The following is a 16,738-nucleotide window of genomic DNA, read 5'->3' as shown; positions in this document are numbered from 1 at the left end:
TATATTGTTCTTTTTTGAGATGAAGTCTCGCTCTTGTCCAGCAGGCTGGAGTGCAGTGGTTTGATCTCAGCTCACTGCAACCTCTGCCTCCTGGTTTCACGCCATTCTCCTGCCTCAGTCTCCCGAGTAGCTGGGATTACAGGCGCCTGCTACCACGCCCGGCTAATTTTTGTATTTTTAGTCGAGACAGGGTTTTACCATGTTGGCCAGGCTGGTCTTGAACTCCTGACCTCAGGTGATCCACCCACCTCAGCCTCCCAAAGTGCTGGGATTACAGGTGTGAACTACCACACCCAGCCTACTTTCTTATATTCTTAAAGAGAAACAAATTGAATGTTTGATTAGGAACCATCTCTACCACATATGGTCACAGGACACTGAGGCAGCCTCTGTGGGATGAGAGATCCATTTCAAGCTGAGATGATTTTCCTTGTAGAGGCCTCATTTTCTGAAATAAATTTCAAAGTTCAGGGCACATCACTAGTATAGGCTAAAGATGTTAAGCTCCCAGAAGTTAACATTTCCAGGCAGATCCAGCCTGATGGTTTTCTGCCTCACACACAGGGGTTTACATCCTTCCAGTTATAGATTCCATCAGAGCACGCACACTACGCCTCCGTCTTCTCCGGCCCCCTTCGCCGTGTGTTAGACACATACAGGCAAGAGCCTTTTCCCTCTGCAGACCTGTTGTGCCCGTTTGTGTGTCCAGCGGAGCCTGTGAACAAGCACGCAGACTGTCCAGTTACCCGCCACTTCAGCAGCACATGTGGCCTGGCTGCAGCTCCACACGTTCCTTGAAGAGGAATCAGCCTGGTCCTTTTAAATTCCCTTTACCAGCCATTTAGAAGTCTGCAACGCGTTCCCCGTCTTGGCCCTTGATAGCTCAGAATCTCCGGGAACTTTCAAACCCACCACTCGCTTGGCCCCAGAAACTGTGAGGCGCAGGTGTGCTGGGCTGACGAGGGCTGCACGTGGAATCCGAGAGCAGCTTCACGACACTGGGGAGTGCACGTCCAGGCCCCACCCCACAACGACGGACTTTTCTGACCCTGTCTCTGAGCAGAGGCTTCCAATATGGAACTCCTGGGGCTGACTGCAACGCAAAATAAAAAGAGGGGGACCCCAATGGGCACAGCCTCAGGTGACTTCTGTCTCGGAAGCTCCTTGCGTGTGTGAAATCCTGAGGTGTGAGTTGTGGAGCCGGGTGGAGTCCTGTGTCCTTCTGTCCCTGCTGCAGGGTGCTCCTTCTTTGTGGCACCCCGGACTCCTCTGATAAGGGTCTCCACATGGGCTGCTCCTGGGGAGTCAGACATTCCCTCCTGTTCCAGCCCCGTTCTCGGCTGCTGAGTTAGTCAGTATCAATGCCGAAACTGTGTGGTTAATACAGAAATGAGAAAAAAGACATAAATTCTCATGGGGCATTTTAAAAGCTGACCTTGACCCTTAATGTGGCCACACCCCATTTCAGAACTGCCTCTGCCAGCTCAGGCCTGGACTCCCTGCACACAGGAGCTCCTGGGCACCCCTCTCTGCCCCCAAGCACCAGGGTGAAGCCTGGAGCTCAGACCCTTCTCTCTGCTCCTGGGTCTCATCCTCCCCTCCCCAGGGAGGGACTGGGCACTGGGACCCTCAGGAGCACTGGGCTCCCTGGGAAGCCTCTCTCTAGTGATTCCAGTGGGGCCTCTTTGATGTTCCGAGCTGGCAAAGCCAAGCTCTACAATTACCGTGGCCCTTTCTTCTGAAACAGGCTCCTTCATTTTGAGCCACTCTTGTCAGCATGTGCTGGCGTTCATTTGCAAATGCACCTTTGCTATCGTTTTAAAGCAAAAAAACGCATTTCAAGAAGCACCACTGGGCCCTTTGCCATGGTGTTTGTTAACGTTATTAATCTGATTTAAATGAAAATTATCCTTTATATTGCTTCCCACATAGGCACACTTTTTTTTCTCCTTAAAATTGAAAGGTTCTACCAAATGCGATGTTTTCCTTTCCTGCAAGGATGTACGGGGCTGTTTCAATACAGATTTAGTGAGAGTGCAGCAGCAAAGCACTGTAGGTGGTGAAGCCCGGTTATCGTGTGTATGATTAGTTTCACCTTGTAGCTGTGTCTCTGAAAATGCAATTAACAGTTTCATATTCAGCGCAGCCAGCTTTTATTCCTGCCGCATGGTGTGCAACATTTGCATCATAAAAAAAACCTAATTGGTAAACACGGTCTTGCCAGCGTCTCTGGATCCACCCAGTTCTCTCCACGTTAATTGGCTCAGCTTCAGCACACGCTGGATGGAATTTCAAAGGACGCCGCAGATTAGAGAGCTGGCAAGCACTTGTGTTTCACGGAACCGACTCCAAGGAGACTCGGGGAAAAATATTTTAAATTAATGCCAATTGCGGGCGACTTGCTTGTCCAATTGTTGCCATGGAGACCGTTGTGTCTGCTAATCTGATGGGTGTGTGTGTGTTTATTGGGATCCGTCTCTAATGACCTTCAGAGAGGAAGTCAGCCGTGGTGAGCTCCGCGCCTCGGACAGGGTGGCCACTGAGTGGTCCCTTCTCCACTCGGACCTTCTCTGGTGACTTTCTCACACTCACAGCCCACCCCTTCCCCCTTCAGCCAGGCTCGTCTGTGTTGTGAGCCCGGCGTGGCACAGGATAGGGTCTAAGCACACACAGGCCACACAAGGCATCCGTGGCTTGTGAAGTGTGACGCTCTGCCTGTGTCCCTGGGGAAAGTCATCCAGACCCCCGGAGCCCCTGCCCGTCCTCCCCACCTCCCCTTGTATGAAGAGACTTGGAATCATCAGGGGGTTCCTGAAATCGGAAGCACTGTTTTCTTTTCTCTGAGAGGCATCCGTGTGGATCTGCTGATTACGAGTCTGAATGAAGAGTTCTTGGGAGTGGCTCTTATTCCCTGAATGAGGAAAAACAGCAGGTGTCAGTCCACGCACTGTACATGTTTTCCACTGAGGCCCCCAGAATCTGAAAAGGCCACGCAGGCAAGACACTGGGGCCCCACGGCTGTCCCTGCCACATGCAAGGAAAAAGCTCAAACCTCCTCCCCAGGGATGTGACTGAGGCTTTCTTAGCAGAAGCTGATCCTTTCGTTCCCCCTCCTTCTTGATCCCGGCTTCCGTGTCTGTGTTTGTCTTAATTACTAGGCTATCGTGAATGGATGTGTTTCCCTTAGTGTTGGACCTGGGACCATCAGACAATTGTAATAGACAGACATGTTTGTTATTTGTGTTGAACTCCTAATAATAGCTGGTTGCTTAATTGCAGAAAACAGGAAGAGAGACCTCGTATGTTCTCTGCTACTGGCAAAAATCAGTTCTCTTTAGTTAAAAATTAATAATATGAACTGCTGGTGAGTAAAGAGAAAGGGCGTGCTTTCCCCCGAAAGTGGATTCCAGATGCACATACAGGGGCGAGGGGTGGGGGGCGGTGAGGACCTTTCTCTCTTTCTCCCACCCCTCCCTCTACCTCCCTCTCACCCTCCCTCTCACCCTCCCTCTCTCTCTCAGCAGCCCTCCTCTCACTTTTTCCCTCTCTCTCCCCATCTCTCCTCTATTTGTCACAAATTAACTAAAAGGACCTCAGAGTTTTTAATCGGTAGACAGGGGGTTTGCTCATTTTAGGTTATAAACAAAATGAACAATCAGAGAACATATGGGGAAGAGGGAACTAAAGGTATAATGGCTTAGAGAAGTTCAAAGATCAACAACCAAATCACTAGATTTAAAGATTCAATGTGGAGTAGAAATGAGGCACCGATCGGCACTCTGCAGTGCTCATGAAGAAAGGCCAGCTGACTGCCCAACCCCCTGGGTATCTGGAGCTGAATTGTTTTCCTCTGCTCTGTCCGAGCCTCTCATTTCAGCAACCCACTTTTATCTGAGGGATTTGAAGATAAGGGAAGAAAAAAGAGAAACAAATGAGAGAGGAAAAAGGGAAAAAAAGAGATTCTGGAGAAGTTCTTTTTCTCTTAAAAATTAGGAAATGAAAGTAAGCTTTTGCATTAAAAATACTGCATGAAAAACAACAATCTTAAATCTTTTTTGGAAGAAGAGGAAAGACAGATGGAGAGAAGTAGGGGATGGATGGATGAATGGACATGTGAATGGGTGGGTAGATGGATGGATGTGTGGTGGATGGATGTGTGAGTATATGGATGGGTGGATGGATGAATGGGTGGAGGGATGTTTGGATGGGTGAGTAGATGAATGGATAAGAGATGGCTGGCTGGCTGGGTGGGTGGATGAATGGAGGGACAGAGGGAGAAATAGATGGGTAAATAGATGGATGGATGATGAATGATGGATGATGGATATGGATAGGAGGGTGGATGGATGATGGATGGGTGGAGGGAGGAATGAACTGATGAATGGGTGAAAAGATGGCTGGCTTCCTGGATAGATGAGTAGATGGATGGATACATGGGTAGACGGATAGATGCATGGATAGAAGGATGGATGAGTGGATGAACAGGTGAGTTGTTTGATGAATGGGTGGATGGATGGATGAACAGGTAAAGTGATAGATAGATGGGTACGTAGGTAGATGGATGCTGAATGATGAGTGAGGGATGGATGGGTGGATGGATGCTGGTTGCTGGATGGATAGATGAGTGAATGGATGGGTGGATGAACAGGTGAATAAATTGGTGGCTGGCTGGATGGATGCATAGACAAATGATGGATGGGGTAGATGGATGGATGAATAGGTGAGTTCGTGGATGGATGAATGGATGGGTGATTGGATGGATGGATAGAGGGATAGATGGATGAACAGGTAAATTGGTGGGTGGATGGATGGATGGGTGAATGGATGGGTGGGTGGAGGAATGGATGGATGGATGGGTGGGTAGGGTGGGTGGATGGATGGATGAATGGGTGGGTGGGCGAATGGATGGAGAGATGGATGGATAAATGGATAGATGATGAATGATGGATGATGGATGGATAGATGTTTGATGGATGGATAGATGGGTGAATGAATGGATAGATGAACAAGTGAATTGGTAGATGAATGTATGTTTGGATAGATGGTAGGTCAATAGATAGAGGGATAGATGGATGAACAGATGAATTGGAGGATGGATAGATATATGGATGGATAGATGGGTGGGTGGATGGGTGGATGGAAGGAAGGCAGGCAGGCTGGAGGGATGGATGGATAAATGGATGGATGAATGGAGGGATGTGTAGGTGGATGATGGATGGATGCATAGGTGAATGGTTGGATGGAGAATATTCAGCAGTTGCAGCAGCCCTGCCTAATGAACAGTCTCTTGGAAACTTTCCAAACCTGCACAGGGAGCTGCCTGGCTAAGAAGGAAGGGAAGGCACAGGGCCATGAATCTGAAGTGGAATTCAAGGAACCCAGTATCTCCCTCAAGGAGCCTTCTGTTCAGCTTATGGAAGCCCTCCTAAGCTTGAGGGGGTAACATTAACTTTTCTCCTTTATGGTTGATTTTCCTTCATTCTTACAGGTGTTCACTGGCCTTATGAGTCACATATGAGAAGACAAATATGGAAGTGCTTGGCATCCCATCTGGGGTGGAAGGATGGGCACATGAACTTTCCTAAATCTCTACTTCTGTCAGACTTCACCTCCACTCTCCATGGAGATGTGGCTGAGCCTAATGTCCATTCTCCTCTCCTTCTGGAGAAATAGAACTGAGGGTTTGATTTGGGTCACAGTCACCCCTACTTGGAGTAAAATCTGCATTTTCCAGCTCCCTTTCATCTAGGTGTGGCCAGTGGATCTCAGCTAGAAGGTTAGATACATGCCTTCGCTCCCTCTTTTCCCTTTCTCATCCCTGCTCTTGGAATGCAGATGTGATGGCTGGAGCTGACGCTACACCATGGTCCAAGAGGTGACCTGGGAATTTCAAGAGAGGAGAAAGGAGGGCTTCATGGATGAGTCCCCATATTGGCCCTGAACTGCCTGCTTTCACATTTTTATATGAGAGACAAATGTACCATGTTTCAAGCTTTGGTAATTACAGCCAAAGCTGGTCCAGCAGAGGCAGCACTCCAGGGCTGCTGCCTGTGCCTCCATACCCACTCCAAGTCAATCGCTGGACATACTTTTTAAAAATCCTCTTTCTACGTTTTGTGAATTTTGGTAATTCTTCCATACAGATGTGTTACTCCTTACTTTAAAATGTTCTTCTGTGGCTTACTAAGCACTATGGATTTTTTCTTTGAAATATTTGCTGTCTGAGTGGTGTGAGCTTGCTGGAGCCAGTCTCACCGTGACATGCTGGGTAAAGCCAGCGTCGTGTCATCTGTGTGTCAGCCCCTGGCAGTTCCCCCTTCGTTCCCTGTCCTTTTACCTATTCATGCACTCACTGAGCAGATTGTTTTAAACATCTGCTTCTGAAAGGCACGTGTCAGACACTAAGAGCAGTGCACAAAGGAGATGTGTGGTTCTTGCCCCCGACGTGTGGGATTCTCTCAGCCAAGGAGTGGGAAGGAGCAGTTATCCAACAATTTCAGGACCAATGGCTCCCCTGCAAACTCGGGATCGGAGTGGCTTCCTCCACATTCAGAAAAGGAAGCTCTTCTCACCCAAGTTGATTCTGAAATCTTTGGTGAGTTATGGAACATTTGATCTCTTATTGTTGTAGTTTTTCAACCAAAAAAAAGAAAGAAAGAAACCATGATTTGACCAAGAAAGAACTGTGGGGGAAAAGCACCTTCATATAAAATAACTCTCTATGACCAACTAATCGAGCTGGATTTTTCTAAGTAAGATTGTTCTTTTTCTCTTTTTAAAAACAAGACTCGTCTCGCGTATATCTGCTCTCACTTTCTCCGTGGGTCTGAGGAAACTACTCTGTGAGACAGAAATTCGATGACAGTTTTTTCAAACCCCTTGTCTCCGATTATTAGTTTGTAGGACAAGTTCCCCAAAACACCGGAGGGGACGAAATATAAGGTGTAGTTTCCTACTTTCATTTTCACTTTCAGTATTATGTAATTTTATATCCTTCTTTGCTTATAGCTTCTTAAGAACCTAAGCATCATGATATGTTCTTAATTCGTACAATTTTCCATCACTAAACATGGTGATCATCTGTGACGATGGCCTGGTGGTTTGGGGGTTTCTTTTAAACATGTGCTCCCTCTTCTGGTTGAATGGATGCTTCAAACTGGAATGAAATCAAACACCTGTGCATCTTTTGTGCATCTTTGATTCAAGGCATTGGTATTTGTTAAAATCATAAGGGATTTCAGAAACAAAGATGGTAGAGAAGAGGCCTTTACCAACTTTTCACAATCACCGGAGACATAGACTCTGGCGTGCTCTTTTGTAAATTTTCCCTTCTTCCTGTGTTGTGAGAAGGCAGGGGCTGATGTGAAAAACTCACAGCATCAAACAGGCACATTCAGTGGCTTTAGCAATGACGTACAGACCCAGGTGGGGTTTTGTGTGGGTAAAATCACCACAGATATCCTAGCAGAGACCACTCTGTCATCTGCACACCTTCCTGTCATTTGCACATCTTCCTGTCATTTGCACACCTTTGTGGTGTTTGCTGGGATCTGTGTGCAAGGTGCAAGGTGACTATTTCAGGATTCCGCCTGTGTTTACAAACTGGTAACTTCTCAAACCTTCTCTGTGGAGGCGATTGTTATTCTAAGTGGAAAGGTCTTGTTAAAATGGGGCTCTTCCTCCCCTGCCCGCCTGGGACCATCTGGAGTGGGGGGAGCAGCCGCACTGGTCTTCCTAGCATCTCAGGTGCTCTGTGGGGGGCCCAAGACCTCGCTGAAATTTGAAAGGAGGAATCTTAGTCATCAGGAATAAATTAGCTTTTGTTTACTGTGTGTAAGGCAGCAGAAAAATAAGCAATACTTTTTTAAAAATAGACTTTTTAAAGTATATAAACTTCTCATACTGGTGTTATGTAGGTAAGTTTAAGTTACCCTGAAAATATATTTATTTGAAATAACTTTTACTTAACTGGTGCTATATAAATGGGGTGCTACTGTATTTTCCTTAAAACTTGAATTTTTTCCATAGTTTCCAATAGTTTCAAGATTTCTTCATTGCCTGTTAGCCTAAATGCATAGTGGGCAGGACAAAACGGAATTGACGTTTGTAGAAGTAGCTGGTCAGTGGTGTTTCTGAGGTTTTGAGCAAATCCATCGATCTTGGAATTCTTACTTTTTCAAGTGTAGAAATGATGTAGTGTGTACCCCACTGGGAACCACCCAATGCTGTTAACACACCGTTAAACACAAGCTATTTGTGTATCTGTGGGTTCACTCTCTAGATGTCTCTGTGGCACCTACGATGTCTGAGGCCTGAAGTAGGCTCTGAGCTGGTGGATGGGTGAGTAAAGAAAGGAAAGGATGGGCCTGGAGACTCCTGGCCCCCCAGGATCTCATGGTAGTGGAGGAGAATGAACTCTGTCCTCCCGTGTTGAGGCTTTGCCTTGTGCTGATCTTGCTGAGGGCTGCTGGGGATGCCCAGGTAAGCAGGGCGGTTCACACAGGCCCCTGCCTCCTCGACAAGGACAGGGACAAGAGGAAGTGCTCTACGGGGTCCTGCAGGGGCATGGCTGGAAGTGAGGGTGGAGGGTCTGGGGCAGGTAGAGGCTAGCCTGGTCTTGAAGGCTGGGTGGAAGACAGTACCTACTCAGTGGGTCTAGCTGGTGCCTATGGCAGGGCAGGATGGCATGGGGAATTCCGGGAATGGCATGGCGTAGACCAGTGGTGAGGAGGGTGGAAATCCAAGTTTCAAGTGTACAGTGAGTGTGTCATTAGCCATGCTCATAGATCCAAATCAGAAATTCAAATGCTGGGTTGGTGTTACCTCTTGTGCTGTTTCCAATAAAGCTCAAAGATTGATCTCTTTATCCTGTGTTAGACACCCAGAAAGAGCTGCACCCAGGCAGGAAGGAGATTTGGAACTCCTGGGGTAAGCTTTGCTTTTTGGCCAGAATTTAAATGTGTCCTTATACTCAGCTTGATGACATGGTTTTTATGTTAAATGGGAAAATTTTACTCATCTAAAATTTTTGATTAAGATTACCCAATTATTAGGAATCCTGGCCTCATCGTTGGAAACATTTTATGTATTGTATTTTTAATATGCTGTTATTTACAAATCACATATACCAACATTTCCCTCATTTGCAGGTTCTGCTTGCACATGCTTAATTGGCTTCATTTGCATTTAAAATAAGACACTATCTTTCCCATGGATAGGAACAAGTTGCTATGTAGAATGAAGACTTCTTTTGGGAAATTCTTGGCAAAGAACCTAGCTGAGTGGTGACAGTTAATAAATAGCACGTATTGTGCATAATTGTGCTTCAGAACTGCTTGCATTTAAATTGGGTGGAATGCAGATTTGGTAATTGATGAGGGCATTTTCAAGTCCGAGCTGGAGACTGGGATGATGAAATGTCTGAAGTGTCGCCTTGTGCATGGGCACCTTTGCGGGTTCACTGAGGGGGGACGGTCATGGGCACCAGGTGGGGCCTGCTGGGGCTTTGTTGGTTTGGACAAATGAGAAGAATTCCTGCTATGCCTGGAGGAACTGATCACATAGGAAGCTCTGAGAGTGCAGGAATTGCAGGGAGCTTAGAGGCAGGAAGAGCATCTTGGAAACGAAGGTGAAAGGAGAAAGCCTATGTCTCATTTCAGAAGAAAACTGAGAATATCAATGTGTGATAAAATTGAACGGTAAACATTTACTCACCACATTTAGTAGCATATGTACTTAGTAAAACTTTTTAAAAACAACCTTACAATGACTAGACCATGAGAAAGATAGACACGTGCGTGGAAGAGAATATAGAAATAAAACTGTTATAGAAGGGTCACTTAAATTCTAAACATCGGTTAGATGCCTGCCATGTGCCAAGTGCTGTGTGAAGATAAATCAAAAAGTAGCCCTGAAGGTTTTAAGGCCCTGTGGAGACAGATCACTGCTGCCTGCTGTTGGGGGGCAGGCTGCTGCTTTTGGAATGACAGCCTTTATTGTTCAGGTGCAATTTGTAAAATAAATAGAATCAGCGGAAGACAAAAATATGAAATAAATGCTAAGCCATTCTTTGATAGTGAGAAAGCACCTGAGGGTGTTTCTGCCGTGTGAGCCGCCGCCATGCACGTGAGGCACGTTCATCTGTTTATGAAGAAGGACAGAACTAAGTTGAAATGCACAGACCTGGCGGGGAGCCCCCGCGGCCTCCTCTGCAAACAGAGCCCTGCGTTTTGGTGTCTCACTCCTGTTTCCTTTCTCCTGAAAATGAAAATAAGAATGGGCAATTATTCAATATTTTCTCATCATGCAATCAGTAGAAGTTTTGGTCGGTGTAATCATTGATTCATTGATCCGTTCATTCCTCAGAACCCATCAGGCAGTGTGTATGCACACACCCATACACATACACATGCAAGGCACACCCACCCCCTCCCACACAGCACACCCCCACACACACTCACACATGTGCACATGCACAAACCCAGACACACACACACGTGCACGTGCACACAGCATAGGGGCCAGACTGACTGTGATACTTTTCCTTCTAGCCCTTTCTGTGTTTTCATGCCTTCGTCAGATGCACCTTGCGCTTCCTCCACCGCAGGGCCACATCTCATCACCACCGGCCATCGTCCGCTCTCTGCTCTCTGCTCCCTGTGGGAGGTGCCCTGTGAGGCCCTGCTCCCCTCCCCAGCCCCTGCGTCCAGGTCCCCTTCATCACTGTCACACCCTGTGGTCACTCTCCCCTTGTCCTCTCTCCCGATGTGGCATTGGTGTTGAGTGGGCTCAGGTGACGTTTACGAGAAGCAAAGGAAATGTTAGGGCCAGAACACCTCCTGCTGTTGGTCCCTCATCCCCCTGCTAACCCTTCCTGCCTCCCCCAGCACCAACCACACCCCACATCGCTGCAGCTCCCCCTGTGATGGGCTGAACTGTGGTCCCAAAATTCACCTGTGAAGTGCTAACATCCAGGGCCTCATAAGGTGACTGTATTTGGGGAATAACACCCAGGACCTCACAAGGGACTGTATTTGGAGAGAGCATCTTCCAGGAGGCAACTGAGGTTACATGAGGTCATGGGGTGGGCCCGGCTCCAGCAGGACTGGTGTCCTTGAAAGAAGAGACACTGGAGAAGAAGCCACATGAGGACACAGGAGGAGTGGCCACCTGCCAGCCAGAGAGGCCTCAGGAGAAACTGACGCCCAGACCTCAGCCATCAGCCCCCAGAACCGTGCCGGAGAGGCCTCAGGAGGAACCGACGCCCAGACCTCAGACGTCAGCCCCCAGAACCGTGCCGGAGTACATTTCTGTTGTTTGAGCCGCTCAGGCTGTGGGGTTTGTTAAGGCAGCCCTAGGGAGACCAGCAGGCTTCCCACCAGAGGACCACACAGGAGGCCCTCCTGGTCCAAAATGTTGCAACCGTGCGATAGTGCTGGGGTGTCCCTAGGGTTTCTTGTCTTTGAGACGTGATGTGTTACAGGTTTACTTTTGGAAATGTGGGGACGGCCAGGTGGCCCCAATCAGTGTGTTTCTGTGACAGACCCGAACAAGTCTCTTGGCCTAAGGGACCGCGGGCCTACCTTCCTCTGAGTGACGAGGACACTCAGCTCACACAGCCACACCAGGTGACTCCCAAGCCCTGACATCTCTCTCCACAGCAGTGGGATGGCCATTAAGGAATCCATCACCGTCCACGGCTGCAAAGAAACAAGGTTGTGGAAACAGCCAGTGGGTGATAAGCGCGTCCGCATCCAGGGCGGCTCTTCCCTCGTCAGATCTTTGCCTGGGATTGGCCCTTGCTGGGACTCACCTCAGGTGTCCGGTGTCCAGCACGCTTGTGAGGCTCAGAATGGCAGAAGGTCAGCTGTGTTTCTGGGATGTTGGGGAGACGTTCTGGATGCCAAAGGAAAGCTCCAGGGCCAGGCCAGGCCGGCACTGAGCTGTACCAGCATGGAGGACCAAACATGATTTGGGCTTTTCTTGGAAAAGTTGGTAAAAATCTATGGAGTCTTTGCATTTCCATTCATGCTGCCTATACGATCTCTCTCTCTAAAAAAGAAAAAGGATGTGAACACAGTAATTCCAAGTGGAACACAATGTTGGCCGCCTTCTTATGGGTGTCACACTTGCAGTCTGTTGAACCCCGTAAGCTGGTTGCAGGTGCCTGTGCTGCCCCAGCAGAGGCAGGAGGAAGGGGTGGCAGGTGCCCCAAGAAGGGAGAGGTTCACAGCAGAAGCCTTGGTGAAAAGGAGCTTTGAACATGTTTATTTGGGCAGTGGCTGTTGCTAGTACCACGTTTCCATCAGATTTGACATGAGCACTCCAAAGAAATTCGGATACAGGCCCAGGGCAGAAACCGCTTGGCCTCTAAGGTTTTACTTTCCTTCATGATCCCATAGAGTTAAAAGGAGCCGTGCAGACTTCCCGCTATGAGTGTGCTGGAGACATGCATTTGCACACACGTGCATTTTAGACGCAGTGTACTAAATACTAACGGCCTCCACATAAGACGTGTGCCTTGGTGTGCGTGAGGACGTCGCTGTGGGAAACCTGGCGGGCCCTTCCTGTCTCTTCTGGGGAGAGCCCCTCATGGGCCTCGAGCACCACCTGAGCCTTCTGCAGCCGCGCTGTGACTGCCCAAAGGCCGCCCCGCAGACAATTCCTGCCCTGCGCCTCCCCCCACACCCCGTCTTCCAGCTCTCTAAGACAGCGCGGATGGGAAGACGCTGCTGCTAATCTTACTTTCTGCATATCGAGTGGGCTTTACTAGCCCCCACTTTTTAAACTCTAGCCAGTGTTAGATTAGTACATTCCAAACCAGCGTCGGTCTTTTGCTTTAGTGATCTTTCTCTTCTTTGCATTTTTTTAAAAGAAATCAGGGAAAGCTGACAATAGTAATCTTTCCATATTCGCCATCATAGGCTGCACCCACCTTAAGAGTGGCCACGACTGGGCGCGGTGGCTCACGCCTGTAATCCCAGCACTTTGGGAGGCTGAGGTGGGTGGATCACCTGAGGTCAGGAGTTTGAGAGCAGCCTGACCAACATGGAGAAAGCCTGTCTCTACTAAAGATACAAAATTCGCCAGGTGTGGTGGCACTTCCCTGTAATCCCAACTACTCAGGAGGCTGAGGCAGGAGATTTACTTGAACCCAGGAGGTGGAGGTTGCGGTGAGCTGAGATCATGCCATTGCACTCCAGCCTAGGCAACAACAGCAGGACTCTGTCTCAAAAATAAAAAAATAGAAGCCACACAGCTCCGACCGCAGGTGTTTCATGGGTGCCGGGCCGATTTTCTCAAGTTGGAAATTCCCAGGCTTGTGAGGAAAGAGGGGGAACTGTGTGTTTCTCCCACTTCCATCTTACTGTTTATGTATCTATTAGCATTTAGCGTTTCTACAACACACTTCATACCCTAAGAGGTGTTAAAATCAGCCATCGTAAACATTACCATTATCGTGAGAGGAACAGAAATAAGCATTTTAAAGATGAAATGTGGCAAAGTAGAAGAAGATTTTCTAAAACCGTTCTTTAAAAATGAACTCAGAGTCACGGGTGAAATTTACATGCATCTGCTTGAAGGACATGGTTTGTAAAACCTCTGGGAATCAAATGTTGTCATGAATTTTTAAAAAATGAAAACAAATTTAGGAAGAGCGGAGTGCAGTGCGATCAATATTTTCCACATAAGCACCCGTAACGTTATCAGATCCTGAAAATGAAACTGTCAGGAAAGTGATAAGCTGTGCCTGTTCCTGTTATCTCAGAGAAATATAACATAAACAAACAGCAAACCCAGTGAAAAAGGGTTGTTTTGAATTACTTTTTTTAGAGTCCACTAAGGTGTTATTTATAGCAGAGGAATGCATGCAGTTCTTTAAAAATAGATACTGGTTAATTTTTTATCTTCTGGTTTTTTTGATATAAAAAACCTAAAACTAGATCCACCACCCAGCTGTGGACACACAGGAAGCATCTGTGAGGGGTTAGGTCTTAAAATTCAGGTTCCATTTAGTGTGATTCTGAGTCCTGGGGCCACACAGGAAGTGGGCGGTTCCCTTTCTCATCCTCCAGGACGGGAGGAGGCTCAGGTGGCCCCTGGACCCTGCCTACTTCTCTCAGGCAGAAACATCACATGAGGTCTTCTTTTTGGCGATAAAACCCATTCTTTACTCCCAAATTGGGCATTGGAAGCATTAACAGAGCAATTTTTGCTCTTCCTGTCGCCGTAGAGTCACCAAGCTTTCTAAACGAGGAAAGCAGCCGTGGGGGCCGCTCCCGTCTGAGAGCCAGAGTCTTCCGGAACTCAGTGAAATGAAACCCTGGCCGGGCTCCCAAGGTGCTGACACGTCTCCTATACTGCTGTGACAGTAGCAAATGATTTTTCGCAGCTCGCGGAATTGTAAATGAAGTTTGCTGATTAAGTCAGCAACAGGGATGAAATTAATAGATGCTCTCAGAGTCATTAGACAAGCTATTCTTTAAAAAAAGCCGAGGCCCGTTTTACCCCTGGCCTTGGTGGGTTGCGAGGTGCCGCCAAGCCCATGTGAGAAGCTTGCCACCACCAAGAAACCCGGTTCCCGCGAACGGCACGGCTGGAGCCCCGATGGCACGCTTCCCCGCCCGTGTTTGTCAGCTCGGGTGGCCGCCGTGAAGCCCCACGGGCGGAGCAGACATCCACCCTCTGCAGTCCCGAGGCCATGGGTCTGAGACCCTGTGAGCAGGGTGTGTTCCTGGAGCCCCGCTCCCTGGCTCACGGCGGCTGCGTCCTGGCCGCATCCTCAGGGGCCGTCCCTCTGTAGATGCCGCCTGTGTGTCTCCTCCTCTTCCCACGAGGACACGGGTCCTATTGGATTGGGGCCCTCGGACCTCGTTTTACCTTGAGGACCTCTTTAGAGGCCCTGTCCCCAAGAACAGTCTCGTGAGGCTTCCCCTGTGGATTCTGGGGGACACAGGTCAGCTCATGACAGAACCCGAACGTCTCCTGCCCTCTGCTGTGCTCTTGCCTCCTCTGGATCCAGGCGGCCTGTAGCAGACCCTGACTGGTGCTGCCAAACCCCGCCCAGGACCAGGGCCCTCCACCTCCTGCCAGGAGGCCCACAGATGAGGCCCAGCTCAGCCGTGCCCACGCCAAGGTAGCCCGGGCCAGCTCCCCTCCTCACGGGGCGTGTGGGGCTCATGCTCCATGGACCGGCTGAGCTTTGAGGCAGCTGGGAATTCCTCCCGGCAAGTCCGTTTCGCTCACCGCAGCCGACCTGCCCGAAACATCCTCAGATCTGCTTCCAGGGAGCGGGGCCTGGTCTCAGGATTGCTGGGCATCCCCTGGCTCGCTGCCCCCTGCGGTGTCCTTCACATCCTCCTCTTCACCCTCAGATGAACCCTAAGCTCCAGGGAGGGAGGGGTGTAGCGGGAGCTTTTGCTTTCTCCCTCGTCCACACCTGTGGCATTTGGCCCTGTTGGTCCTTCACTGCACGTTGGCCGTGTCGCCCTCCGGCTCACGAGGCGCCGTCCACTGCACTGGGGATTCGGGGAACACACGTGACTCCCCCACCAGAGGTTTTAGTTTACGTTTCCCTCACCACCGTGAAACGGGAAGCTTTAGGGGCTGTAACTCAGTGGCACTAATTTTTCCTACGACCTTCTCCCAAAACACGTGCTTGCCTCTGTCATCCTCTGCAGAACCAGCTCTTAATAAAGGGGTGAGCGAGTGACCATCCAGACAGCCTCTGCAGGGGGCGGGTCTCTAAGGCAACGCTTGTCTGAGGACCACGCTGTGCTTCCCGTGGTGGCCGCTCACCTCAAGCCTCCGCTTTGCACCTCAGTTCCCATAAAAGGGTGTTTGGCGGTGAGATGTGGCTCCCGCCGGTGCGGGGCAGAGCTGGCCAGTGCTGGCTGTGGGGGCCACCCCATGTCACCCGAGGTGACTCTGAGGGAAGAGGTACTAAGTGCCATTTCTGAGTCTAGAGCTCGCGGCCATCGTCTCCACGGAAACAAAGGGCTCCCGGGACCTGGAGACAGCTTGGCCAGCTTCCCGCGGGAGGAGGATCTCCCGGAGTCCCGGTGCAGCAGTGGGCGCCTCCAGATGACCTCAAATACGACACAACCCCATATGGTTTACTGAGCACCTCCTCGGCGCCTGGCACGGTTCCGGGCGAGGGCACAGCAGCGGGCCGCGCCTGCAAGCGGTTTGCATTATATATAAACAGATGAAAGTGTTCGCTGATCTCCCTGAGGCTCTCAGCATGGACTAGGAGTTGGCATCATGACAGGGGGGTTCCAAGGCTGCTGATGGTTTTAGGCTGTTTTACCACCTGCATCACCACCTGCGTCTGTCTGCATGGTGGGAGCGCCCGAGGCTGAGGCGCCGCTCTGCCCGTCCCCAGGTCCCCCTGCTGCGCACGCCCCAGCCGTGGACTCAGGCCCTATGTCCTGAGGGGTCATGGGTATAGGAGAGACGTTTGGAATCAGCTGTACCTGCTTCCAAATTCTGGCTCTGGCTTTCGCCGCTGTCTGAACTTAGGCAGATTATTTAAGGCTCCAAGCTTCCAATTCTTTGCACGTGAACTCTACCTCTGGGTTGCTGTGACTGTGGAGTGTGGTCCCCTGTGTGATGTGCCTGGCCGAGGGCAGGCCTGCGGGAGAAAGCCCTCTGCTCCCCACCTGTGGCTGGACCCCAGCCCCACCCTGCACCCCACCTGTGGCTGAACCCCAGCCCCACCCTGCACCCCACCTGTGGC

At 49.7% G+C, this 16,738-nt stretch overlaps 1 protein-coding gene across 1 annotated transcript in view; it reads left to right on the top strand.

Annotated features, from left to right (window-relative positions):
* The first annotated feature begins 6,423 nt into the window (after window positions 1-6,423).
* The window catches only part of LOC105549455 (receptor-type tyrosine-protein phosphatase N2-like), a 559,495-nt gene continuing 549,180 nt past the window's right edge, over window positions 6,424-16,738 (top strand). The window contains exon 1 of the mRNA XM_011994008.1: window positions 6,424-6,595. Within this exon, the coding sequence (XP_011849398.1) occupies window positions 6,424-6,595 (172 nt within the window). The remainder of the gene's footprint in view (window positions 6,596-16,738) is intronic.

This window comes from Mandrillus leucophaeus, unplaced genomic scaffold (assembly GCF_000951045.1).
Source record: "Mandrillus leucophaeus isolate KB7577 unplaced genomic scaffold, Mleu.le_1.0 Scaffold44, whole genome shotgun sequence".
Taxonomy (NCBI): domain Eukaryota; kingdom Metazoa; phylum Chordata; class Mammalia; order Primates; family Cercopithecidae; genus Mandrillus; species Mandrillus leucophaeus.
This window is presented reverse-complemented; position numbering and strand designations above follow the sequence as displayed.